The sequence below is a fragment of the Vigna radiata genome, chromosome 5, assembly GCF_000741045.1.
Source record: "Vigna radiata var. radiata cultivar VC1973A chromosome 5, Vradiata_ver6, whole genome shotgun sequence".
Lineage (NCBI taxonomy): Eukaryota > Viridiplantae > Streptophyta > Magnoliopsida > Fabales > Fabaceae > Vigna > Vigna radiata.
In genome coordinates, this window is record NC_028355.1 from 16,861,444 (window position 1) to 16,881,530 (window position 20,087).

Here is a 20,087-nt window from a genome sequence, read left to right on the forward strand (position 1 = left end):
CAAGTCATTCTATTTTTAATTAACAATATCACCTAGTTAAAAAAAATATAAATTTAAAGATTTATTTTAAATTTTTTTAAATAAACCAAGACTTGGTTAAAAATGATGAAATAATTCAAATCACGATAAATTCAATTATATTTATGTTTTAGTTTTAGTCCATTATTTTCAAATATAAATTAATTTTCTAAATATTTTCTTTCGAAATTTCTACGCCCTCGTCCTCTCTTTTTGGTTCTTGTTAACACGTTGGAAGTCTGCGTTTGTGCGAGGAGCCGGCATATAGTCCTGGACTGTGAGCAACGCAGAGACGAAACACTACCACTTCCCAGATCCGTGCTCGGCTGAATCGCCATGGCCATGGCGATTAGGGTTTTTCTCCTCCTTCTCTTCTTTCTCTCATCAACCAATATCGGTTATTCTCTTTTCGAAGATCAAGTTGGTCTCATGGATTGGTGAGTTCGACGACTCTTACTTATTCACGCACTTACTGAATGCTCCCTTAACCTTTGCGATTATTCGATTGGTTTTCGTTCTGTTCCTCCAATTCAATACGTTCTCTTTCTCCACTTGTAATTGTCGCCCGAGCACTACGATCTGATTTCACCTACGCGTTGAATTGCGTTGTCGATGGATTATTATATCGGATAAAGAGATTTCCGATTCTAATCGTTAATTGGTCTCTTGTGCAATTTAAATGTTAGTGACTACTGAATATGTTTGACTACTAGGCACCAACAGTACATCGGGAAAGTAAAGCACGCTTTGTTCCACACTCAAAAGACTGGCCGGAAGCGTGTTTTGGTGTCCACTGAAGAGAACGTTGTAGCTTCACTCGACCTTCGTCATGGAGAAATTTGTAAGTTTGGTTTGTTTAACTGCTTTTGCTGACTCCATTAAAATATTTGTTATATCTTATTGTCTAAGATAATGCTCCAATTAAATGTTATCATAACTCCATTTAGTGAAGTTGAACTGGTTAAAAGTAAATCAAGCCTTCCCAAGCGATGGTCATCACTCGCTTTAACTATTTGTTTTCTTTGTTTAGAATCAGAAGTGCTGAACTCTGTTTTGTTTGCAGTTTGGAGGCATGTTCTTGGGACCAACGATGTTGTTGATGGACTTGACATTGCCCTGGGAAAATGTATTACACTTAACCTTTGACTCTGTAGAGCATTACTTCATGCAATCTATTCTTTACTATACTGCAGAAACAAAGAGCAGTTTTACTGTACATTATACTTTATCATTAAATATCTCATCATAAGGATGTTAAGGTGACCAGTGTGGCACTAGTGTCCTTGATTCTCCTTATAAGCATGAATTTTTGCCATTCTTTTTTTATTCCTCTTGAAAATATATCTATGTTTGGATGTCAACTGGATGCTGGTTTCCTCTACTTACATAATATGCCTTATTTTTTCTCATAAAATGCCTAGTCAAAAGCAGTCCCATTGTTGAATTTTCTATTTTGATTCTCAACTGTGGTAGCGCATGAACATCTTGGAATTGGAGATCTAGATCCTGGGCATGTCAACATGTTTGCATGATTCTAAGTGTGGGGAGATATCTTAGTTTAAACTGCTTTATTGTTAAACTATAAGCTGTTTAGTTTCACTTCGTTCCCAGTTTTAAGTGTGTAGTATCCAATCTCCTTTGGTTATATAATATAACTCATGTGCATCATCGGTGAAAGAAATGTTCTGTGTTTGTTGTCCATTTCTTTTGAATAATGACGTAAAATAAATTGAAGGATGTCTGTGTGGCCATTATGCATACTGTTATCACAGAGTGATTTCTTAGCTTCAAGTTTCATTAAGTTTTCTTTGCTTTTGGGCATCTTCTCACTTTGTCAGAGTAGATTTTATATGTTTATTTAAATGTTTAGCTTATATTAGTGGTGATCAAATTCATTAAGTACACATATTGCTTCAGATGTCATAACTCTTTCGTCGGATGGAAGTATATTGAGAGCATGGAACCTTCCTGATGGACAGATGGTTTGGGAGACTTCCCTTCAAGGCTCAAAGACATCAAAGTCAATATTATACATTTCAGTTAGTGAATGATTTTTTTTTCTTTATATTTTAAGCACTATAATTTTTTTTCCATAGATTTATCTGAAGCATCCTCTCGAGCAATGGAAAGGACATGTAGACTGAAACTTAAGTGCCACATTAAGAGTTTGACTTCTAATTCCCTTGGACATAATTAGAGAAATATAAATTGAGTTAAATGCCAATGCAAATAAGTTGTCCTAACTTGAAGATTCAAGCCTACCTTTCTATCCGAGTGCATTATGCTAATGCTAACACATCTACTTAGTATTTTTTCTTGCTCTGCTCATGTGAACACTGATTTTCTAGTTTTTGGCAGAACACTAGAACAGGACGGTGTTGTTTTAGATTTATGATTGCATGTAGGTGACCCTGCCTATTGGTAAAATACTGTTGTTTCATGTGAAACCCCTAAAACTAAGTTACTTTCATTTTCAACAGAATGGTCATTGAGCATTGAAGTAATTTAGCCAACAGAATTATTCAGACTTGTCCAGCTTTCCCTGTGAACATTCCTCACGTACCCAATTCTCACCTTCAGTAATTTTTGTGATCACTGTAACGAAGCTGCATCCAGCAGCCCTTTTACTGTAGTAAACTTGCCCTTGGTCTTGGTTTATTTAATTGTAGGCCTGTATCTAAACCTGAGAGTGCATGAGTGATTTTCTTAAACACGCAATTAAGTTCTGTTTTTTATTTGCAGAAAAACCTGAAAGCTGACAAGGATGATTTGATCCTTGTTTTTGGTAAAGGCAGTCTCCATGCTGTTTCCGGCATAGATGGTGAAGTTCTCTGGAGGAAAGATTTTGCAGGTGAAAGGTATGGCTGACTCGGCTTACTGAGAAAGATTTTCTTTTTGAAGTTTAACTTGCTGTTAACATTGTTATCTTAATCATATTTGCAGCAGCATTGAGGTTAGCCATATTATTCAGTCCACTGACAAGATCTATGCTGCTGGTTTTGTTGGATCTTCAAAGTTTTATGTTTATGGATTGAATGCTGATACTGGAAAATTGCTCAAGGATGATCATACAATACTTCCCTGTGATACTTTTGGGGAATTATTATCTGTCTCAGGTGATAAGTTTGTGGTACTGGATAAGATGAGGTCTAAGATATTGACGATAAACATTAAGAATGGAGAGATTAGTTACAAACAGAAGCTCATTTCAGACCTCATCAAGGATTCATCTGGACAGGCAGTAATATTACCATCAAGGCTCCCTGAATTGTTTGCATTGCGTATTGACTCCCATGTTCTTACAATTAAAGTGACAAATGAAGATGACTTGGTGCTGGTGGACAAAATTAATAATGCAGCGGCTGTTAGTGATGCTCTGTTAATCTCAGAGGGTCAACATGCTTTTGCATTTATTCAACATGAAGGCAGTAATATTCACCTCTTTGTAAAGGACGTTAATGATTGGAATGGTGATTTACTCAAGGAAAGTATAATAATAGACCATCAAAGAGGGAACATTGAGAAGATTTTTATAAACAATTATGTGAGGACAGATAGATCGTACGGTTTTAGAGCATTGATGGTAATGGAAGATCATTCGCTATTATTAGTACAACAAGGAGAAATTGTCTGGAGTAGAGAGGATGGTCTTGCATCAGTTGTAGATGTCACAACGTCTGAACTACCTGTGGAAAAGGAAGGTGTGTCGGTGGCAAAAGTGGAACAGAACCTCTTTGAATGGCTTAAGGTCTGCCTTTATTCTTTTTAATTAGGACATCATCCTGCATAATTTCGTACACACACCCTCTGGTTTACACTGGTGTAAGACTTAGCACTCTAACATCATTTAATAACTTTGTATATATATTATTATGTGGTTTGCACTGATCCAACATTGAAAGATAATTGTATATTGCTGTTTTGTGTCAAAACATATAAAAGTTAAGCATTCAGCTAGAATATAATCAAATGCTTCTAATTGAATATATTTCAAAAATATATATTACATTTATCTTGATATATATCAATGGAGTATCAAATATTTTCGGATTATTTTAGGATTTGTTGATATGATCTATACGATATGATAAGAACTTTCATTTCATTTGCGAGTTTTTATTTAGATTTATCCAATAAAAAGTTATTGAATGATGTAATTGACTTTGACTTACACCAGTGTGCACTGGTCACTAATTCTGTGTGTAATCTTTTTTTTTTTAAAAAAAAAATAGATCAATGGGCTCGTGCTTTGCATATGAAAAAGCCCCCAACTCATCAATTAAAAAAACGCCCACCTTTCACAGGTGTAACCAAAATACCATTTCGATAGGGAAAAGGCAACATAGAGCCGACATGTGTGACTTTTCTAATATTTTTAATTATTGTATCCATATATTAGAGATTGAGGTTTTTATCTACATATCATTAACTATTTTTCTAACGGTACTTTTTTATGCGTTGATTTGTTATTGAAAGGGACATGTGCTGAAGCTCAAAGGAACTTTAATGATTGCAAGCCCTGAGGATGTAGTCGCTATTCAAGCGCTGAGATTAAGGAGTTCTGAGAAAAGCAAAATGACTCGTGATCACAATGGTTTTCGGAAGTTGCTTATAGTACTTACAAGGGCAGGAAAGGTTTTTGCTTTGCACACTGGAGATGGTCGTGTAGTTTGGTCTATTCTTCTTCATACACTGCGTAAAACAGAAGTGTGTGAACATCCCGTTGGGCTTAACATTTATCAGTGGCAGGTTCCGCATCATCATGCCTTGGATGAGAATCCATCTATCCTTGTAGTTGGGCGATGTGGGCCAAGTTTGGCTGCACCGGCTGCTCTTTCGTTTATTGATGCATACACAGGGAAGGAACTCAATTCTTTGAGACTTGCTCATACCATTGCTCAAATTATTCCTCTGCCTTATACCGATTCAACTGAACAGCGTCTGCATCTAATTATAGACACAGACCAACATGCATACTTATACCCAAGAACTCCTGAAGCTATTGGCATTTTGCAACGTGAGTTTTCAAATGTGTACTGGTACTCAGTTGAGGCTGATAATGGTATTGTCAGAGGTCATGCCTTGAAGAGTAATTGCATTCACCAAATAGTTGATGAGTACTGCTTTGATTTCCGGGATTTATGGTCTATTGTATTCCCATCTGAATCAGAAAAGATTATCGCAACTGTAACCAGAAAATCGAATGAGGTAGGGTGTCTGTGGCATTAAGTTTTTATTTGTTAAAAGAGCATTTTTTTTATAAAATAAAATTGACTATGTTATATTATACTGTCTGTATCAACCTTTCCACATTTTTCAAGAAATATAAATATTCTATTTCAGATATATAAGCTTACATTATTTAAAATCCTCTTCTTTTTTCAAATGAATGAGTTTACAGGCTGCCTTTTCCTCTTAAGGTGGGTTTTATTACTTATCAATAGCATTAATGAAGGAGTCTCAATTTGGAGGAATTTGTCAAATGAATTTTTGATTTACCAATAATCATGTAAAATGATGTCTGTCATTCTTGTCCAAATCTAGTAAAACTCCTTAATCACGTGCCTTGTATATTCCTAAAGTCATTAGTTGTATTTATACTACTCGGAGTAAATAGAAATGATCATAAACAAACAAATAATATGATAATTAAGGGTTTTCTCTCATTATCATGCTTTATGATGACAATTTTTCCATTGAGTCTTAATCATTGCTTTGCTTCTTCCTAAAGTTGTTATTCCCTTTTTTGACGTAGGTTGTTCATACTCAAGCAAAAGTTATGACTGACTATGATGTCATGTATAAGTATGTATCGAACAATATACTTTTTGTCGCAAATGCAGCACCTAAAGCCACAGGGGAAATTGGAACAGCCACCCCTGAGGAGGCTTGGTTGGTCATCTATATCATTGATACCGTGACTGGTCGTATATTGCATAGAATGACACATCATGGTTGCCAGGGTCCTGTTCATGCGGTAAGCTTTAACTACACTTATTTAAAAGGTGTAACACTAAATTTTTTTAGTATCTTACATGAATATTGCTTGTATAGGTATTTAGTGAAAACTGGGTTGTCTATCACTATTTTAATCTCAGAGCACACAGATACGAGGTGTCAGTTATTGAGGTCTATGATCAGTCTCGAGCGGTATGTCTGTTAACTTGTGTAGCTTCATTTGATGACCCTCACTCGTTTTGATACATGTTATCGTCTTTTTTTGTATGTGTTCATTCTTATGTTTGAGTTACTGGTCTGTTCTCATTCTGGTGTTATATCCTTGATTTTCACAGGATAACAAAGATGTCTGGAAGTTTGTTCTTGGGAAGCATAACCTTACATCACCCATTTCTTCTTACTATCGACCAGAAGTTACAACAAAATCACAGTCGTACTTTTTTACCCATTCTGTGAAAGCAATAGAAGTGACTTTGACATCCAAGGGTATAACTTCTAAGCAGCTTCTTATTGGAACAATTGGTGATCAGGTTGGTATTATTTACCCGACCGAGTTTTTCAACTTGAGATCAACAGAAACAATCCTCTTTTATCATTAAATTTCTTCTATGAAATCTTACGATTCGGGATGTCAACTGGGAAATTTATTTCCAGGTTTTGGCACTTGATAAACGCTTTTTGGATCCTCGGCGCACTCTTAATCCCTCGCAAGCTGAGAAAGAGGAAGGAATTATTCCTCTGACCGATTCATTGCCCATCATATCTCAGGTTTATTTTGTCTCTTGTTCCTTTTTCTATATCCATGAAACAAAGGAAAACTTAACAAATGGTGCTATAATTAGTGGATTCTCAATGTATGGTGGTGTCAGTTTGTTCGAATATGTCTTGATTTATGCATTTTCCTTTTTCATTATAAATATTAAATGACTTTTGTTCAGGTAGATAGAGTACGTTAAAAAGAGGGTAGAGCTTGGGTAACTATTTTGGTTGACAACAAAAAGAAGGGCTATGTGGTGTTCATCCTTAATATATATCCGTGCATGCATAATATATCTGCAGTCAATTTCTGGCATAGTTCCCCCTATTTATATATATATATATATATATATATATATATATATATATGCAAACAAAGAATGTTTGCAGTATACAAGTAACTCGTGCTTATGTTCAAGGTTGAAGGAACAGTAGTAATAATCGTAATGAATCACTGCTCACTACTATATTTGGATAGGAAAAATGACTTTATCTCTGCTTTTACTTGCTGCGACCGCGATATATATATATATTCTCCTTCAATTGCCAAGCCTAGTAGGGCTGCTTAAGGAAATACATATTAGTTGATTGGCTTTGTTACCAACTTCAACCAAATGCCTACTTGGGCTTTATGTACTTCTAAACATGCATTTCTTGTTTTCTCTGTTTGAATTTTTGCAGTCCTATATTACACATTCCCTTAAAGTGGAAGGTCTGCGAGGCATCGTAACAGTGCCTGCCAAGCTGGAGTCTACATCCCTCGTCTTTGCCTACGGAGTAGATCTATTTTTTACTCAGATTGCTCCTTCTAGGACTTACGATTCATTAACTGAAGATTTCAGCTATGCTCTACTTCTTCTAACAATTGTTGCACTTGTGGCTGCAATATTTGTCACTTGGGTATTATCCGAGAGGAAAGATCTACAAGAGAAATGGAAATGATCTGTCCTCCATTTTTGACTTATATTTTCTCTAACTTTTAAGATTTTATTAGGTTTGTCTCTGTTTCTATGGTTCTATGTTAGTCATTAGTTAAGTTCGGATTACGGTTAAATCTTGTAGCTTGAATTTGCAGAAGTAATGTTAAATTCCATTACATTCCATTGTTTGAGGTTGTATGGAGGATAATTGAAGAGTACGAAAGATAATCATAAACTCCCGAGGCCGGTTGCATTGTTGTGAAATAAGCGTATGAAAGTGGTAATTACAGATCGTGCTCTAACATCACAGATCTTCAATCCAACCATTTTCCTTTTAGGATTAATTGCAGAGTTAGTTCGTTGTTTTTAATTTCTTAGATTTTTTTGTCACTGGTTTTGGTCATTAGTATTTGTTAAAGCCTTGATTACGTCAAGAGGACAGGTTTTTCATGAATGCTGTTAAGGTAATGATATTAAGATGGTTACCGGAGTCATTACTTTGGTACACTGAATCTGCAGTTGTATGAAAGTAATGGATTGAGATCCTTTACAGTTTTCAAAAGAACTGCATAATATGATCTCATTCATTAGATTTTTCATATAAAATTCATTTATAAACATAATTCAATAAATCTAAACGAATTAACAGCATCACGCGCTGCAGTCCAGTTTTGAACTCCACAGGATTTTGTTTATACGCGGATAAAGATAACAAAAGTGGTAATTTGAGATGGTTGAGAGAAATCGAGAACGAGAACTTTATTCTTTAGTTGTGTATCATAATCAGTAGTTATCACTTCAATAATCATATATGGAGTACTTCCTAATTAGTTATTAGCATAAAAATCCTTACAATTTAAACCTTCCTAAAATAACTACAAGCACTTTTACGAAGTGCAAAGTTCTTTAATATTTTAATATCAAAATACAATTTATAAGAGAATATTCTTATTATAAATTCAAAGACGTAATTTTATATATTACATTTAAATTCAATGTTTATAAAATATAAAGTTGTCGATTAATTTATAAGTATTGAATTTAAATATACATTGTCGTGTACTAATTAAGAATATATTACTTTATTAATGAGTTAATTGTTTAATGTAATACATAACAATTAAACACGAATCTTTTTACTTATTGAAATGTAGTTTTTTAAAAGCACTAGTAAAAATCACTTAATGGTTGTAATAATAACAAAATAATATCTTAGGCGAAGCATCTTGTGACAAATATAAAGCACGATTCATTCAAACCATATGCCATTGGAAAAATAACTGTACACAACGTGGGCATTAAAGGGTTTAGGTTGTTGGATAAAAGCAATGGGCCACAGAGTAGTTCATATTTAAAATGTTCAGAAGATTTGCCGATTCTCCTCCATTTCTGTATTTAATCTTTTTAAGGGCCTATTTTTTTTTATCATATTTCTAAATTATTTTTTCACCACTTTATAAAATAAAGAATCAAAATAAAAAATATTACATCATAATTTAAATGATTTATTATAAGTCTAAAGTGTAACTTGTATATTTAAAAACATTTATATAGATGTTCATTACAAACATATAAACACAATTTATTATCAAAGTACATTTGTATTTAGATACCAATCTCTTATTAGATTACACATATTTTTTCTTTCTTTCAACTCTAAACACATGTCCTATCTTCATTATTGCATTCATCTTAACTGACCACAGCAGAAACTCACTAAATGCGTATCTATTCTGTACTACTGAGATTTTATTGAAAAGAAATGCATGTAACAAACTTCTGAGTTCTTCACAACTTCTTCATAGTATACTTCTTTTACCTACGAGTGTTGAAAACATACTAAGAGTGCTACATTAAACTTCCTCTCTTGTATAAACTCGTTTCATCTTTCTTTTTTATATCACTTATCATTTTATTTCACATGTACTCCTAAAAAAATTCATAACCAAATTTGATTATATAATACGTATAAATTTTTTAATAAAGTTAAAAAAAGTATAATAAACACTCAGATAACATTTGACCCATTCCATTGTTTTTCACGAAGGTGACAGAAATAAGAGACCCACTTCGTACAAACAACAGTATCATTATTGTCACAACAACCAAACCCAAAACCCAAAACGGAGCACTTCACACTTCATTCACACACAACAACACAAACAAACACCAAGCTCTCATCTTCTTCCTCAGTTGTTCCACCATGAAAACCCACCAGCAACCAAAGCTAAAAACCCAACTTTTCTCTTGTGGCTTCTTCCGCCACTGCGCCCAAACCGTTCTAAGCCCCACCGGCGCCACCCCACCTCTTCCTCACACTCCCCCAACCTTCCAATGCGAATCCTCCACCTCCTCCTCTTCCTCCACCACTTCCCAAAGCTTCACGCAGTGGAGATTCTCTCCCCCAACACCCACTCCCAACACCACCACCGCCACCACCACCACCAATAACACCAACAACCTCATCAAAACAAACACAAACACAAGCTTTAATGTTCCTCTTCCTCCTCCACCGCCACTGCCACCACAAATCCACAACCTCCAAGAACTCTTCCACATTTCAGAACTCCAACTAACAACAGACCCAGCTTCTGCCCTTCAACTTCTAGAACGTTCTCTTGTTCCCAACCCACCTCAAGACCAACCCCCTTGCCCTCCAAACCTCATGCACGCTCTCACGCGCAACCTCGCGCTCGCCAAACCCGCCACCAAGATCCTCTTCGCGCTCTGCCTCTCCGATGTCAACCGCCGTGTCGCCGTCGAGACCGGCGCCGTCTCCGCCGTCATCGAGGCCGCCCTCGAACTCGACGGCGCCCCCTCCGAGCGTGCCCTCGCCGCCCTCGAGCTCATGTGCACGCTGCCCGATGGCGCTCACGAAGTCCGCGCCCACGCCCTCGCCGTCCCCGTCATGGTTACCATGATGGGAAAGACCGCTGCCCGCGCCAAAGAATACGCCATTGGAGTCCTGGCCGTCGTGTACGGTGGCTCCACATCCGACCACCACACCGCTCCCCCAGAGGAGGTGGCGCGTGCGGTGGAACTCGCGCTCCAGGGCGAGTGCAGCGCTCGGGCCAGGAGGAAAGGTGCCCAGCTGTTGAAAACTTTGAAACAACTCTCCGAAGCGGAGCCTCTCCCTCTGGACAACAATTGAAGTTTGTTAAACGAAGTTCCAAGCTTTTTTTCTATGTTTTCATTAAACTTTTACTATCACAAAATAAAAAAATAAAAAAAAAATGTGTATTTGAAATAGAGAAGTTGAGATTCATTGTGTTTGTTGTTATTATTAGTGAGATGTTATGGATGAATGTATCTGTGTTACAGAGTTGAAGTCACATGAGAGTCAGAAACACACTTTAAAGAGCTTTGCCACTGTTGTGACCAAATGAATCTGGGAACTGTTTTTTAAGAATCTTTGTAAAATAAATATAGCACTTTGTACTTTTCAATTTTTCCATTTGTACAGTAGTTTGAGTTATTCCTATGCTGCTTTTTATGGATTTGACCTATTTGCAATGCCTTCTCTTACAGTACTTACTATCTAACTTTGTCTCTTATTTTTCTCTCCCTCCCTAATTAATTATCATCATAATATTATTATGAATGACTTATTTTTCAGCTTAATCTGTATTTATTGATTATAGTTATTATTATTATTATTATTGTCACCTTTAGTTGTTTTGTTATGAGTTTTCTTTATAGCATGAATTAGTCATTCTTCCATACTTATATTGGAAAAGACAGTTTATCTGGGTATGTGTTTATGGACATTATTGAAATAAAAGACTTTTTCCTTTTTAATTACTTTATGTAATAACATGCTACTGTTCCTCTCTCCATGGATCAAATAGATTTAGTTTTTTTTTTTTTTAATTATTGTGTTATCTTAACAAAATATTTAACAATTTTATTGACGATAAGTATTTATTAAAAAGTAATTTATAATTTTAGAAATCTCCATTATATATTACTAATATTCTTTTATAAATACAATCTTGACTTATCTTTACATTAATACTTAATTTTATTTGGACTCTTAGTAAAAGTTTATCAATTATTTCTCAGCATGTTATACTTACATTCAATTATATGGGGTGAAATTTGATTAATTTTTTCAACATTTAAACTCAAAAAATGACATGCTAATAAAAGTTAAAATGTGAAAATATTTGCAAGATTAAATTAGAAAATCAAACAGCAATACAAAACTTTTCATCTTTATAAGGTACACCCAACCATTAATTAAATATAAACATATACTATGATAAAAACTTATTTCTTGCCTTGTTTAAGCATGAGTTATAACCTAAAATAAAGTTTAAAATATATGAAATAAACTTTATATATATATATATATATATATATATATATATATAAATTTTATTGTTTATAATTTAACATAAAATCAACAAACCAGCCATGAAAATAATTAGAATTTAAAGATTAATTAAAATATAATAAAAAATTGTATTAGGTAATTTATTTTTTCCCAAAGTTACTCATGAACTTGTGATGAACTTTTCTGAATTGTTTTATAGTTTGAAAAAGAGAAAATATGATGAACAATATGGAATGTAAGTGAAAATAAGCGACAAAAAGTATAAATGAAAACGATTGATTAAAAATAAATAAAAGTAAGAAAAAAAATATTAAATGAATAAAATTATATAATTCTGAAATTCATAATTTTCCTTTTTCTCAATTCTACCTTATACTTGTTTTATTAATCAAAGGGTAAACATTTTTCTAAAGTAAAATTGTTGAAAATATGTATATAGTTGTTGTATTTGGTTATTGACACTTTAACTTTATTATTTAAAACAGTGAATAGAAGAAAGAGTATGGAGAGAACAACTTAAACTTACCACTTCCATTTTCAGTCCAACATAACTTTTAAGACTGAAAGCCTAATTCAGAAAATACCTTCAAGCATTAAAACCATGATGATTTGTTTTACCAAAAACATTCAAGTACAAAATCATATAAAAAAATATAAATAAAAAGTCAAACAAAATCAGTTACAAAGTTATTATGTTTCAACTGTTTTTTAAAAAGAGTAAGAAACTCTTTTAATTATTATTTAATGTGGTAAACAAGAACAAGAAAAGATAAAAAAAAGATAGAGATAGAAATGAAAGAAAGGTTGACAGTTTGTAAGATAAAAAAGATTTAGAAAGTTTTTTCTTCTGCTTTTTAATGTTATAATAACTTATTATATCACAATAATAATATTCCATCAAAATTAAATAAAAATCTTAAAAAGTACATGAAATTTCATAGTTAAGCTAATCATGATTTATAACAAAAAGAAATTCAGAAAAACCAAAATAGAGGCTAGCTAGCATATTTAATTTATCTAAATATATATACTCCTTGTATTTATTTATTTCACCTCTGCTGAACTGTTTTAATATAAAATCAATTTTATGAAACTAATTTATAATGCACAAAATAATAAATCAAATAGAAATTTCTTGATTAGTCAATATTTTCTTAAATCAAATAGAAATTTCATGTGCTTGTTATATATAGTAAATAATCATTGAACTTTTTTTGAGAAGCACCATTTTTATATACAAAATGAAAAAAAATAAATAAAAATTCATTGTCACATTGTGTTGAAGCAAGAGATAAAGGGAAACACGTTTTTCCAATTAGATTAGGTGAATGTAATATGATTTATTGTTGATGAAGAGAATGTAAAGTATTTTAAAATGTTGAATTTTGATAGAATCAGTGAATGTGAATGAATAAGCAATGCAATGAGTTGATATGAATATTATGAAAATTGAAGATGTCAGATTCACGTGTTGTGGGGTTAAGTTTCAGAAATTGCTGAAAATGTATGTTTGTTTCTGTATAAATATGTCAGATATGGGAGAGAATAATAGTGCAACAGAGTGATGCTGCCATTTCCTCAACACCATAATTGCTGCCAAACACGTCTTAATATCAAACTACTCAATTACACTCCTTTTAATTTTATTATAATTAAACCACATTCAATATAAGATCATGATACTTACACAATTTTTTTTAATAATATTTGAATATTATTTATGTGTCATTCTGTAATTGATTGTTGGTAGTGTTTATGATTATTATTATTGATTGTGGAGTAATTTTGGATCGATCACATAATAAGACGTGAATGATGTTCAAATATAATCAAAAAATATTGTCTAAGTATCATTATCCTTCAATATATAAACTATAAAACTGAGACTAACCTTATGTAATATAAATCTTATGAGAATAATACTAACTATCATCAAATTAATATAGATAAAATAAATAACGTCATCATTGTTAACTTGATAATGAGGTTTACTAAACACTTGTTAATAACAAGCTCTATATTAATTATTTTTAAAGAATTTTATATTATCTATTTTGTTTTAATAAAAAATTTATGACAAGTATTAATGTATATATATTCATATAATTTTTACATCTTAACTGTATTGTCATAATATGTATTTTGTCACTCTTCCATTTTTACTAAATTTATAAATATATTATTGACCTTTTACACTTTTCTTAATTATATATTAATAATGTTTAAGTAATGAGATTGATTATAGAGTGTGTTTTTAATTTTTTTTTATAAATTAATGAATTAATGTTTTTTTCATAGATTAAAATTTACTTATTTACATATTAAGAAATAAATAAATAAATTATCCAATAAACTTTTATAAACTAACTTTACTCTAAAAATAATTTTTTATTTAAATTTAAAATAATTTACTAATAAAAAAACTTATATAAGTTATGACATGCTATAAATTTTCTACACTTATTGTTTATGTCCATATCACCAAAAGCAATATTTTACCATAAAGAAATACGTATAAATTTTACTTAAAATTTTGTTTCTAAGTTTACTCATAATTTTATTTTATATAGTATGTCCATTTATCTAACACAACATTATCAATTTTATTATAATGAATTTACTCTTTCTTGTACCCTTTTATCAACCCCTCACAAGTTTACACAACACTGTGTGCCAGACTTTACAAGAATTAATTATAAGTTTTATTTTCCCCTTAAGCTTAATTAATACTTGTGCCACAAAAGATACATATATAGGCTATTTTACCCACTTGAAATTTATGTTTTTTTCATAATAGAATTGTCTCTATTCTTATATTAAATAATTCTCCAAGTGTGATCTTTAATCTTCACTTTTAATATTGATGCACTTCCTACTAACTTTAAATAAATGAAAATTATATTTATATTAAATCTTTTGATTTCTTTTTATCCATCCATTAACTATATATATAATAGGAATATGTATTTAACTAGTAATAATAATCTTTTATATTAAAACATACTCCCTACTTACCCTAACCCATTGGTGAGTTTAATTTAATTTCCATTAAATTTGCACAATTTTAAATTATTGAAAAAAAAGGGGGTTTGAATTGACTTTCTCACTATTCAACTTTTGTCTATAGTTGATAAATAATTTTTCTCCTAAACCCTTCCATATCTCAAGGGGCAATTTACTTGATACTACTTTTTTTTTTTATGTCCTCATCCATCCTTTTCTATGTCTATTTCACCATATACTTTTTACTATATGCTACAAAACTATAGATAAGAAGGTATAATCTTTATCCTTCTATATCATATTCAGTGTTTACCCTATCATAATCAATACAGCAAAAAAAAAAAAATATGTGTATTTGGTTGAATAGTTTTCTAAGGAAATTGTTCATCTTTAGTGGATATATCTTATCTAATAATCAACATTTTAACTTTTCATAAATATCCATTAACAAAATTATATTTGATTTTATGGTTTATCTTTAACATTATAATTCTAAATTCTTCCAACATTTGGATCTGATTAAAAACCAAATAACCAGTTTTATACGTTTCTATTCGCTCTTAATTTAAGAACTATATATATATTATCTGTCTTTATCTTTAAAAGATTAATTTACGTAATAATTTAGTGTACTTAAATTAAATCAACACGTAAAGACATTTTTCCTTTCAGTGAGCTATAACAATGCCAGTCGATAAAAGTTTAAAACCTTAAAAAGATAAGTTAATATTAATGTCATTCAAAAATCATTTCAACTATTATTGTTGAAGCCAAAAATATTTAATGCAATGTTTTGGAATTCTTATAGAAGTGATATATATACAATCATAGTTAATTACGTTGTTATTATTATTAAAAAAAATTCTCGTTATAATCTAAAAGTCTACCATTCCAATACTTTCTAATTAATTATATTAGCTTTTAAAGTAGAATTTGAAGGTGAAGAGATATTGATCCCATTGAAAAGAAATTAATGAAAGGTCGAACATGCAAATTAAACAAAGTTCTTTCATTATCTGTAAGTCGGCATATTCGTTAAGTGTACTCTTATTAAATTTGTCTATTATTCAAGGGAGATTAATTATATACATATATTTTAGTTAAACTATTTATGGAAAAAACATCAAGAGAGACTTTATGGTAATTGGTTTGATTATATATGATCAGGGCAATCTATATATAGAATAGAACCATTAGACTTTATGATTTGATGAATTAGGGCTATGCAGAAAACTTCAGAAAAGTTGTGAAAATGATTCTATAAACATTTGATTAAATTATATAAACCCTTAAAGTTTGCATGAGTAGAGGATAAGTTTATGCAAGAATCCTGAATTTAATTTTTAGTTTGGTGTTTGGCGTATTGCCTTTAAAACTTTACCTTTATCTATTGATGAAAATGGGCACACCAAAGGAGAAATCATTGAATATAGGACACAGCCATTATCATGCCATGCTTCCACGTTAACCCCAACCATTCACTCAAAACCAGTTCACCATAGCCATTCATTCCACATGCATTCACATACCCTCATCTAAATCTCTCTCTCTAAAACATAGCATTATAAGAAATTTCTCACTCTTTTTTTTTTCTTTTTTCTTTTAAATATTTTAATTAGTTTTCATCACAATATTTTACATTTTAAGAATGGTGATAAGAAACATATATAAGGAGGTTTGGTTGATAAAGTTGAACAACCTGCCTCTGCTGCTTACACCTTATTGGGAAGCTGTCAGTGTGGGGACTTCTTATCACAGGACCACGTGGCACTTCCTTTTCTTATTCATTCAATTGAATAAAAAAAATATTCTTTGATATATATAAGCAAAAAGTGGTTGGAAAATTACTTATATATTTGGGATTGAAACATAAATGATGATATGTTGTATTTTACGTACTAAAAATTGAAAAAAATATATAGAAAAGGTATAGTATTGTTAGGTTGGGTGATCGGCCAGCTCATGCTGGGGTAAAACTGCAGTGTTAGTGTTAGTGGGGCTGTTCATCCTTCCACGATCATGTGATAGGGTTCTGCATTTTGTTTCTGCTTCAAAATCTGAAGGGCATGCATGCCAACATTATAAACTTCAACACCTAAAATTTTCCAACAGTTTTAGTCATTGCCAGCATTAATTAAAATCAGAATATTTAACATAACCCTGTTGTGCTTCAAATTTAAACTCGAATTTATTAGGCTTTTGTAAAAGAATAAGGTGATTAATTAAACTGAGATCAAAGTTCATAACTCCATGCAGTTATTGCAGTGGCAGAAAACAAAATTAAAACAGTGGTTTTCATGAAGTTGAAAGTTAAATCCGTTGTTTAAAAATTACAGCGATCGAATTCAAAAGATGCGAATTCTGAACACGGTCCGTACAACGTTGGGTACTTGTATGTAGGTTTCCACCTAACTGTTTAGATGCCGAATTTCATCCCCAAAAAAGAAAAGTTACGACAGAAGAACATTAATGTTCTTTATTCGTACGTATACGATACGAATACGAGAGTGAATACGTGGCCATGGTTTTCAGAGTTCAAAGGAGGGAATATAATACGTACGGTGATTGTAGCCATTTTTCTCGAAGAATCTGTGAAAAAGCCCTATCCAGACTTCTTCAATACTCTCTCACAAAAAGGAGATGGAGGATAAAATATTAACATCCATTTTTTCTTTCTTTGATTCCAAAGTATCGGTTGCTCCATCCCAAAAAAGAAACCATAGGTGCCACTTTATAATTCGTTTCGATGGAAATCAGTGTTTTCGACATTTTAATGTTGTTTTAAATAAAAACCATAGACAAACAAATAAGTTTGAGATTATAACCTCTCTGTGATTTCTGGGAACTCTAAATCATTTTAATATTATTACTCATTATATATTTAATAATTCCACTCAATCGTCAAAACCCAGTATATTTTAAACTTGCCTTCCAAAGCTCTCAATGAATATATATATATATACATATATGAATGTATCTTTAGATGACAATAACCATGATCATAATTTTTCTAATTTAACCTACATTGAAGTATCTTTAGATCATAATCGACCCTTTTAATTTCACGGATCATACTATTGATCAAATCGAAGAATTTGCATACATATATAATAACTTGTTCATGCATTTTATATATACATGCTCTAAGTTTTCTTCTGTACAATCTCAGGAGCATGCAAACGAAGAGAAATATCTGATTCATAGAGCAAGCAAGAACCTTATAAAAGGTAAAATACACACACCAGACTACACAGCACTTTCACTTTGTAGGTAGAAGAATCATGGCCTATTCTGGCTATAACATAGTGGGTTCTTTATCACTCGTGCAAGAATTTGTGCGGTGCGAGAAGCAAAGGATTATAGTTCTTCTCTGATGTGACAAGAGAAAACCTAAAGGCTGAGATGTTCTTTTTATGTGCTTTACCTAATAATTCTGGTGATTGAATTCAGCTGTAGTAACCTGTTAGCTCCTACATAGAAAGGGAGATGTAACATTATTTCTTGGGGATGCAGCATACATATCCTACAGTTTAATTAATAAGGTTAATTAATTATTGTATCCAAAGAAGAAATAGATTCTCATAATGGTGTGAGTGGGAATCAGAAAAAGGGTGATATGAGTGTGATATAGAGTCTAAAAGGGCTATATATATGAACTACTTGTAGTTGTACCAAAAGGCAGACACTGATGTTGTTATCTCATAAATGGAGGGAGTTACATGTTTGATATTTCTTCATCCAAGTCTTGTCAACAATGTAGCTGGCTACTGTATGTAGCTATTTACTTTCTTCAGTAACATGATGCCTTTTTATGGTACAAAGCTTTTCTTTTCTCTTTGCCCTCCTTCATCTTTCTTCTTAATTAATTTCCTCATCTTTTCATGCTTTCTTTCTGTGTACCAGAAATTTCTATGAACAAACTGCTACTGCTACTTACAACTAAAAACTCGGGATTTTCTTCTAAGTATATAAACACTTATTTATGCATGAAAATCTTAAAAGCATTAGCAAGAAAAAGAAAAGTTTTCTCTTCTGGTTGCATAAATATGCATATATATTAATCTATCCTAGTTTCAAAATGAAATTATCTATAAACTGCCCTATTCGTTCTTTTATCGAAAAAGGCAATTTATAGTAATACTTGTTTGCATTAATATCTGCATTTTGTACCATTTCGTGTATTTAACAGTTGGACTTCGATTCTGCCTGCAAACAAGCACATGGGGTGGATAAATGGTTGTTCAGCAATAACTATTTTTACACTGTTCTTTAAAATGTTCTATCATCATTTTTACTATTATAAGATAAGATTCATTCAGTAGTTCATCCCACACATACAACCTCTAAATTTATTTGTTAATTTTTAACTAATGATTTGTATGAATAATTTAGGTAATAATTTTTGTATTTGTATATGAGAACTAAATTTAACTAGCGCATATAAACAATATTACCACGTTCATCTTTCTATCTGCATGTGATTTTATTTTAAATTAACTTATTTGAAAATGCTTCTTATTAACGTAGCCAAACCTGTATACAGCTGTCCTCATAATGTTTCGCCAAAAAATCTGCATTTATAACATTTTCCTGTAAGATTCAAACGAGAACATGCTGATATTTTGAGTTCAACATTTGAGATAAATTATGAGAGACCTAATATGCAGAAAGGAAAAAGATGACAGATTATAAAAACTGAGCAATCTCTTGAACTAATCTGGTGAGTGTAACTTATTGTGAGCAACAGCAATCAAAGAAAGGGAAAAGGAAAATATTAAGAAAAATCGGAATTGAAGAAACAGAGTCTGTCTTTGTAGTGATTGGATATATGTGGAATGGTCTGAACCAGAAAGTTCATGACCGCGTGCTAATTTTTGTCTGGCGGTCCTAACCTTACACCTTGAATTCTGCTAACCAACCTAATATAATTAATGTTGTACTTATTATACCTGATAGGGTTATTCATAAAGGAGTCATCAACATAATAATCCTTCTATACTAAGCATGGGATGAGTATATTGTGTGAAAGTTTTGTAAATAATGCAAAATTAAAATTTTATATTTGTCTTAATTTTTCATAGCATGGTCATTGTTGG

The 20,087-nt window shown here is 31.9% G+C and overlaps 2 protein-coding genes across 3 annotated transcripts; both read left to right on the plus strand.

The window, feature by feature from the left end:
* Positions 1-206: 206 nt before the first annotated feature.
* On the plus strand, positions 207-7,887 carry LOC106762113 (ER membrane protein complex subunit 1). 2 transcript variants are annotated; one of them, XM_022780781.1, is made up of 12 exons: positions 207-455; positions 732-859; positions 1,082-1,144; positions 1,936-2,057; positions 2,761-2,876; positions 2,965-3,766; positions 4,495-5,226; positions 5,774-5,995; positions 6,073-6,168; positions 6,312-6,506; positions 6,631-6,744; positions 7,414-7,887. In XM_022780781.1, exons 1-12 carry the CDS (start codon positions 355-357, stop codon positions 7,672-7,674), a joined length of 2,952 nt encoding a protein of 983 aa, XP_022636502.1. In that variant the 5' UTR covers positions 207-354; the 3' UTR covers positions 7,675-7,887. The 2 variants fall into 2 exon arrangements, with proteins under 2 accessions (XP_022636502.1, XP_014501313.1); XM_014645827.2 differs by having other exon boundaries at positions 208-455; positions 2,962-3,766.
* A 1,755-nt stretch (positions 7,888-9,642) lies between these two features.
* LOC106761420 lies at positions 9,643-11,151 on the plus strand. The gene has a single exon (XM_014644973.2). The coding sequence runs from the start codon at positions 9,856-9,858 to the stop codon at positions 10,801-10,803; it is 948 nt and encodes a 315-aa protein (XP_014500459.1). The 5' UTR covers positions 9,643-9,855; the 3' UTR covers positions 10,804-11,151.
* Positions 11,152-20,087: the final 8,936 nt, after the last annotated feature.

What these genes read in the sequence shown, in the direction of transcription:
- LOC106762113 (XM_014645827.2), top strand. Translation starts at nt 355, where the DNA reads ATGGCCATGGCGATTAGGGTTTTTCTCCTCCTTCTCTTCTTTCTCTCA. An exon ending in CAAGTTGGTCTCATGGATTG is followed by an intron (nt 456 to 731) that starts GTGAGTTCGACG and finishes TTTGACTACTAG; the next exon opens with GCACCAACAGTACATCGGGA. An exon ending in TGACATTGCCCTGGGAAAAT is followed by an intron (nt 1,145 to 1,935) that starts GTATTACACTTA and finishes ATATTGCTTCAG; the next exon opens with ATGTCATAACTCTTTCGTCG.
- LOC106761420 (XM_014644973.2), top strand. Translation starts at nt 9,856, where the DNA reads ATGAAAACCCACCAGCAACCAAAGCTAAAAACCCAACTTTTCTCTTGT.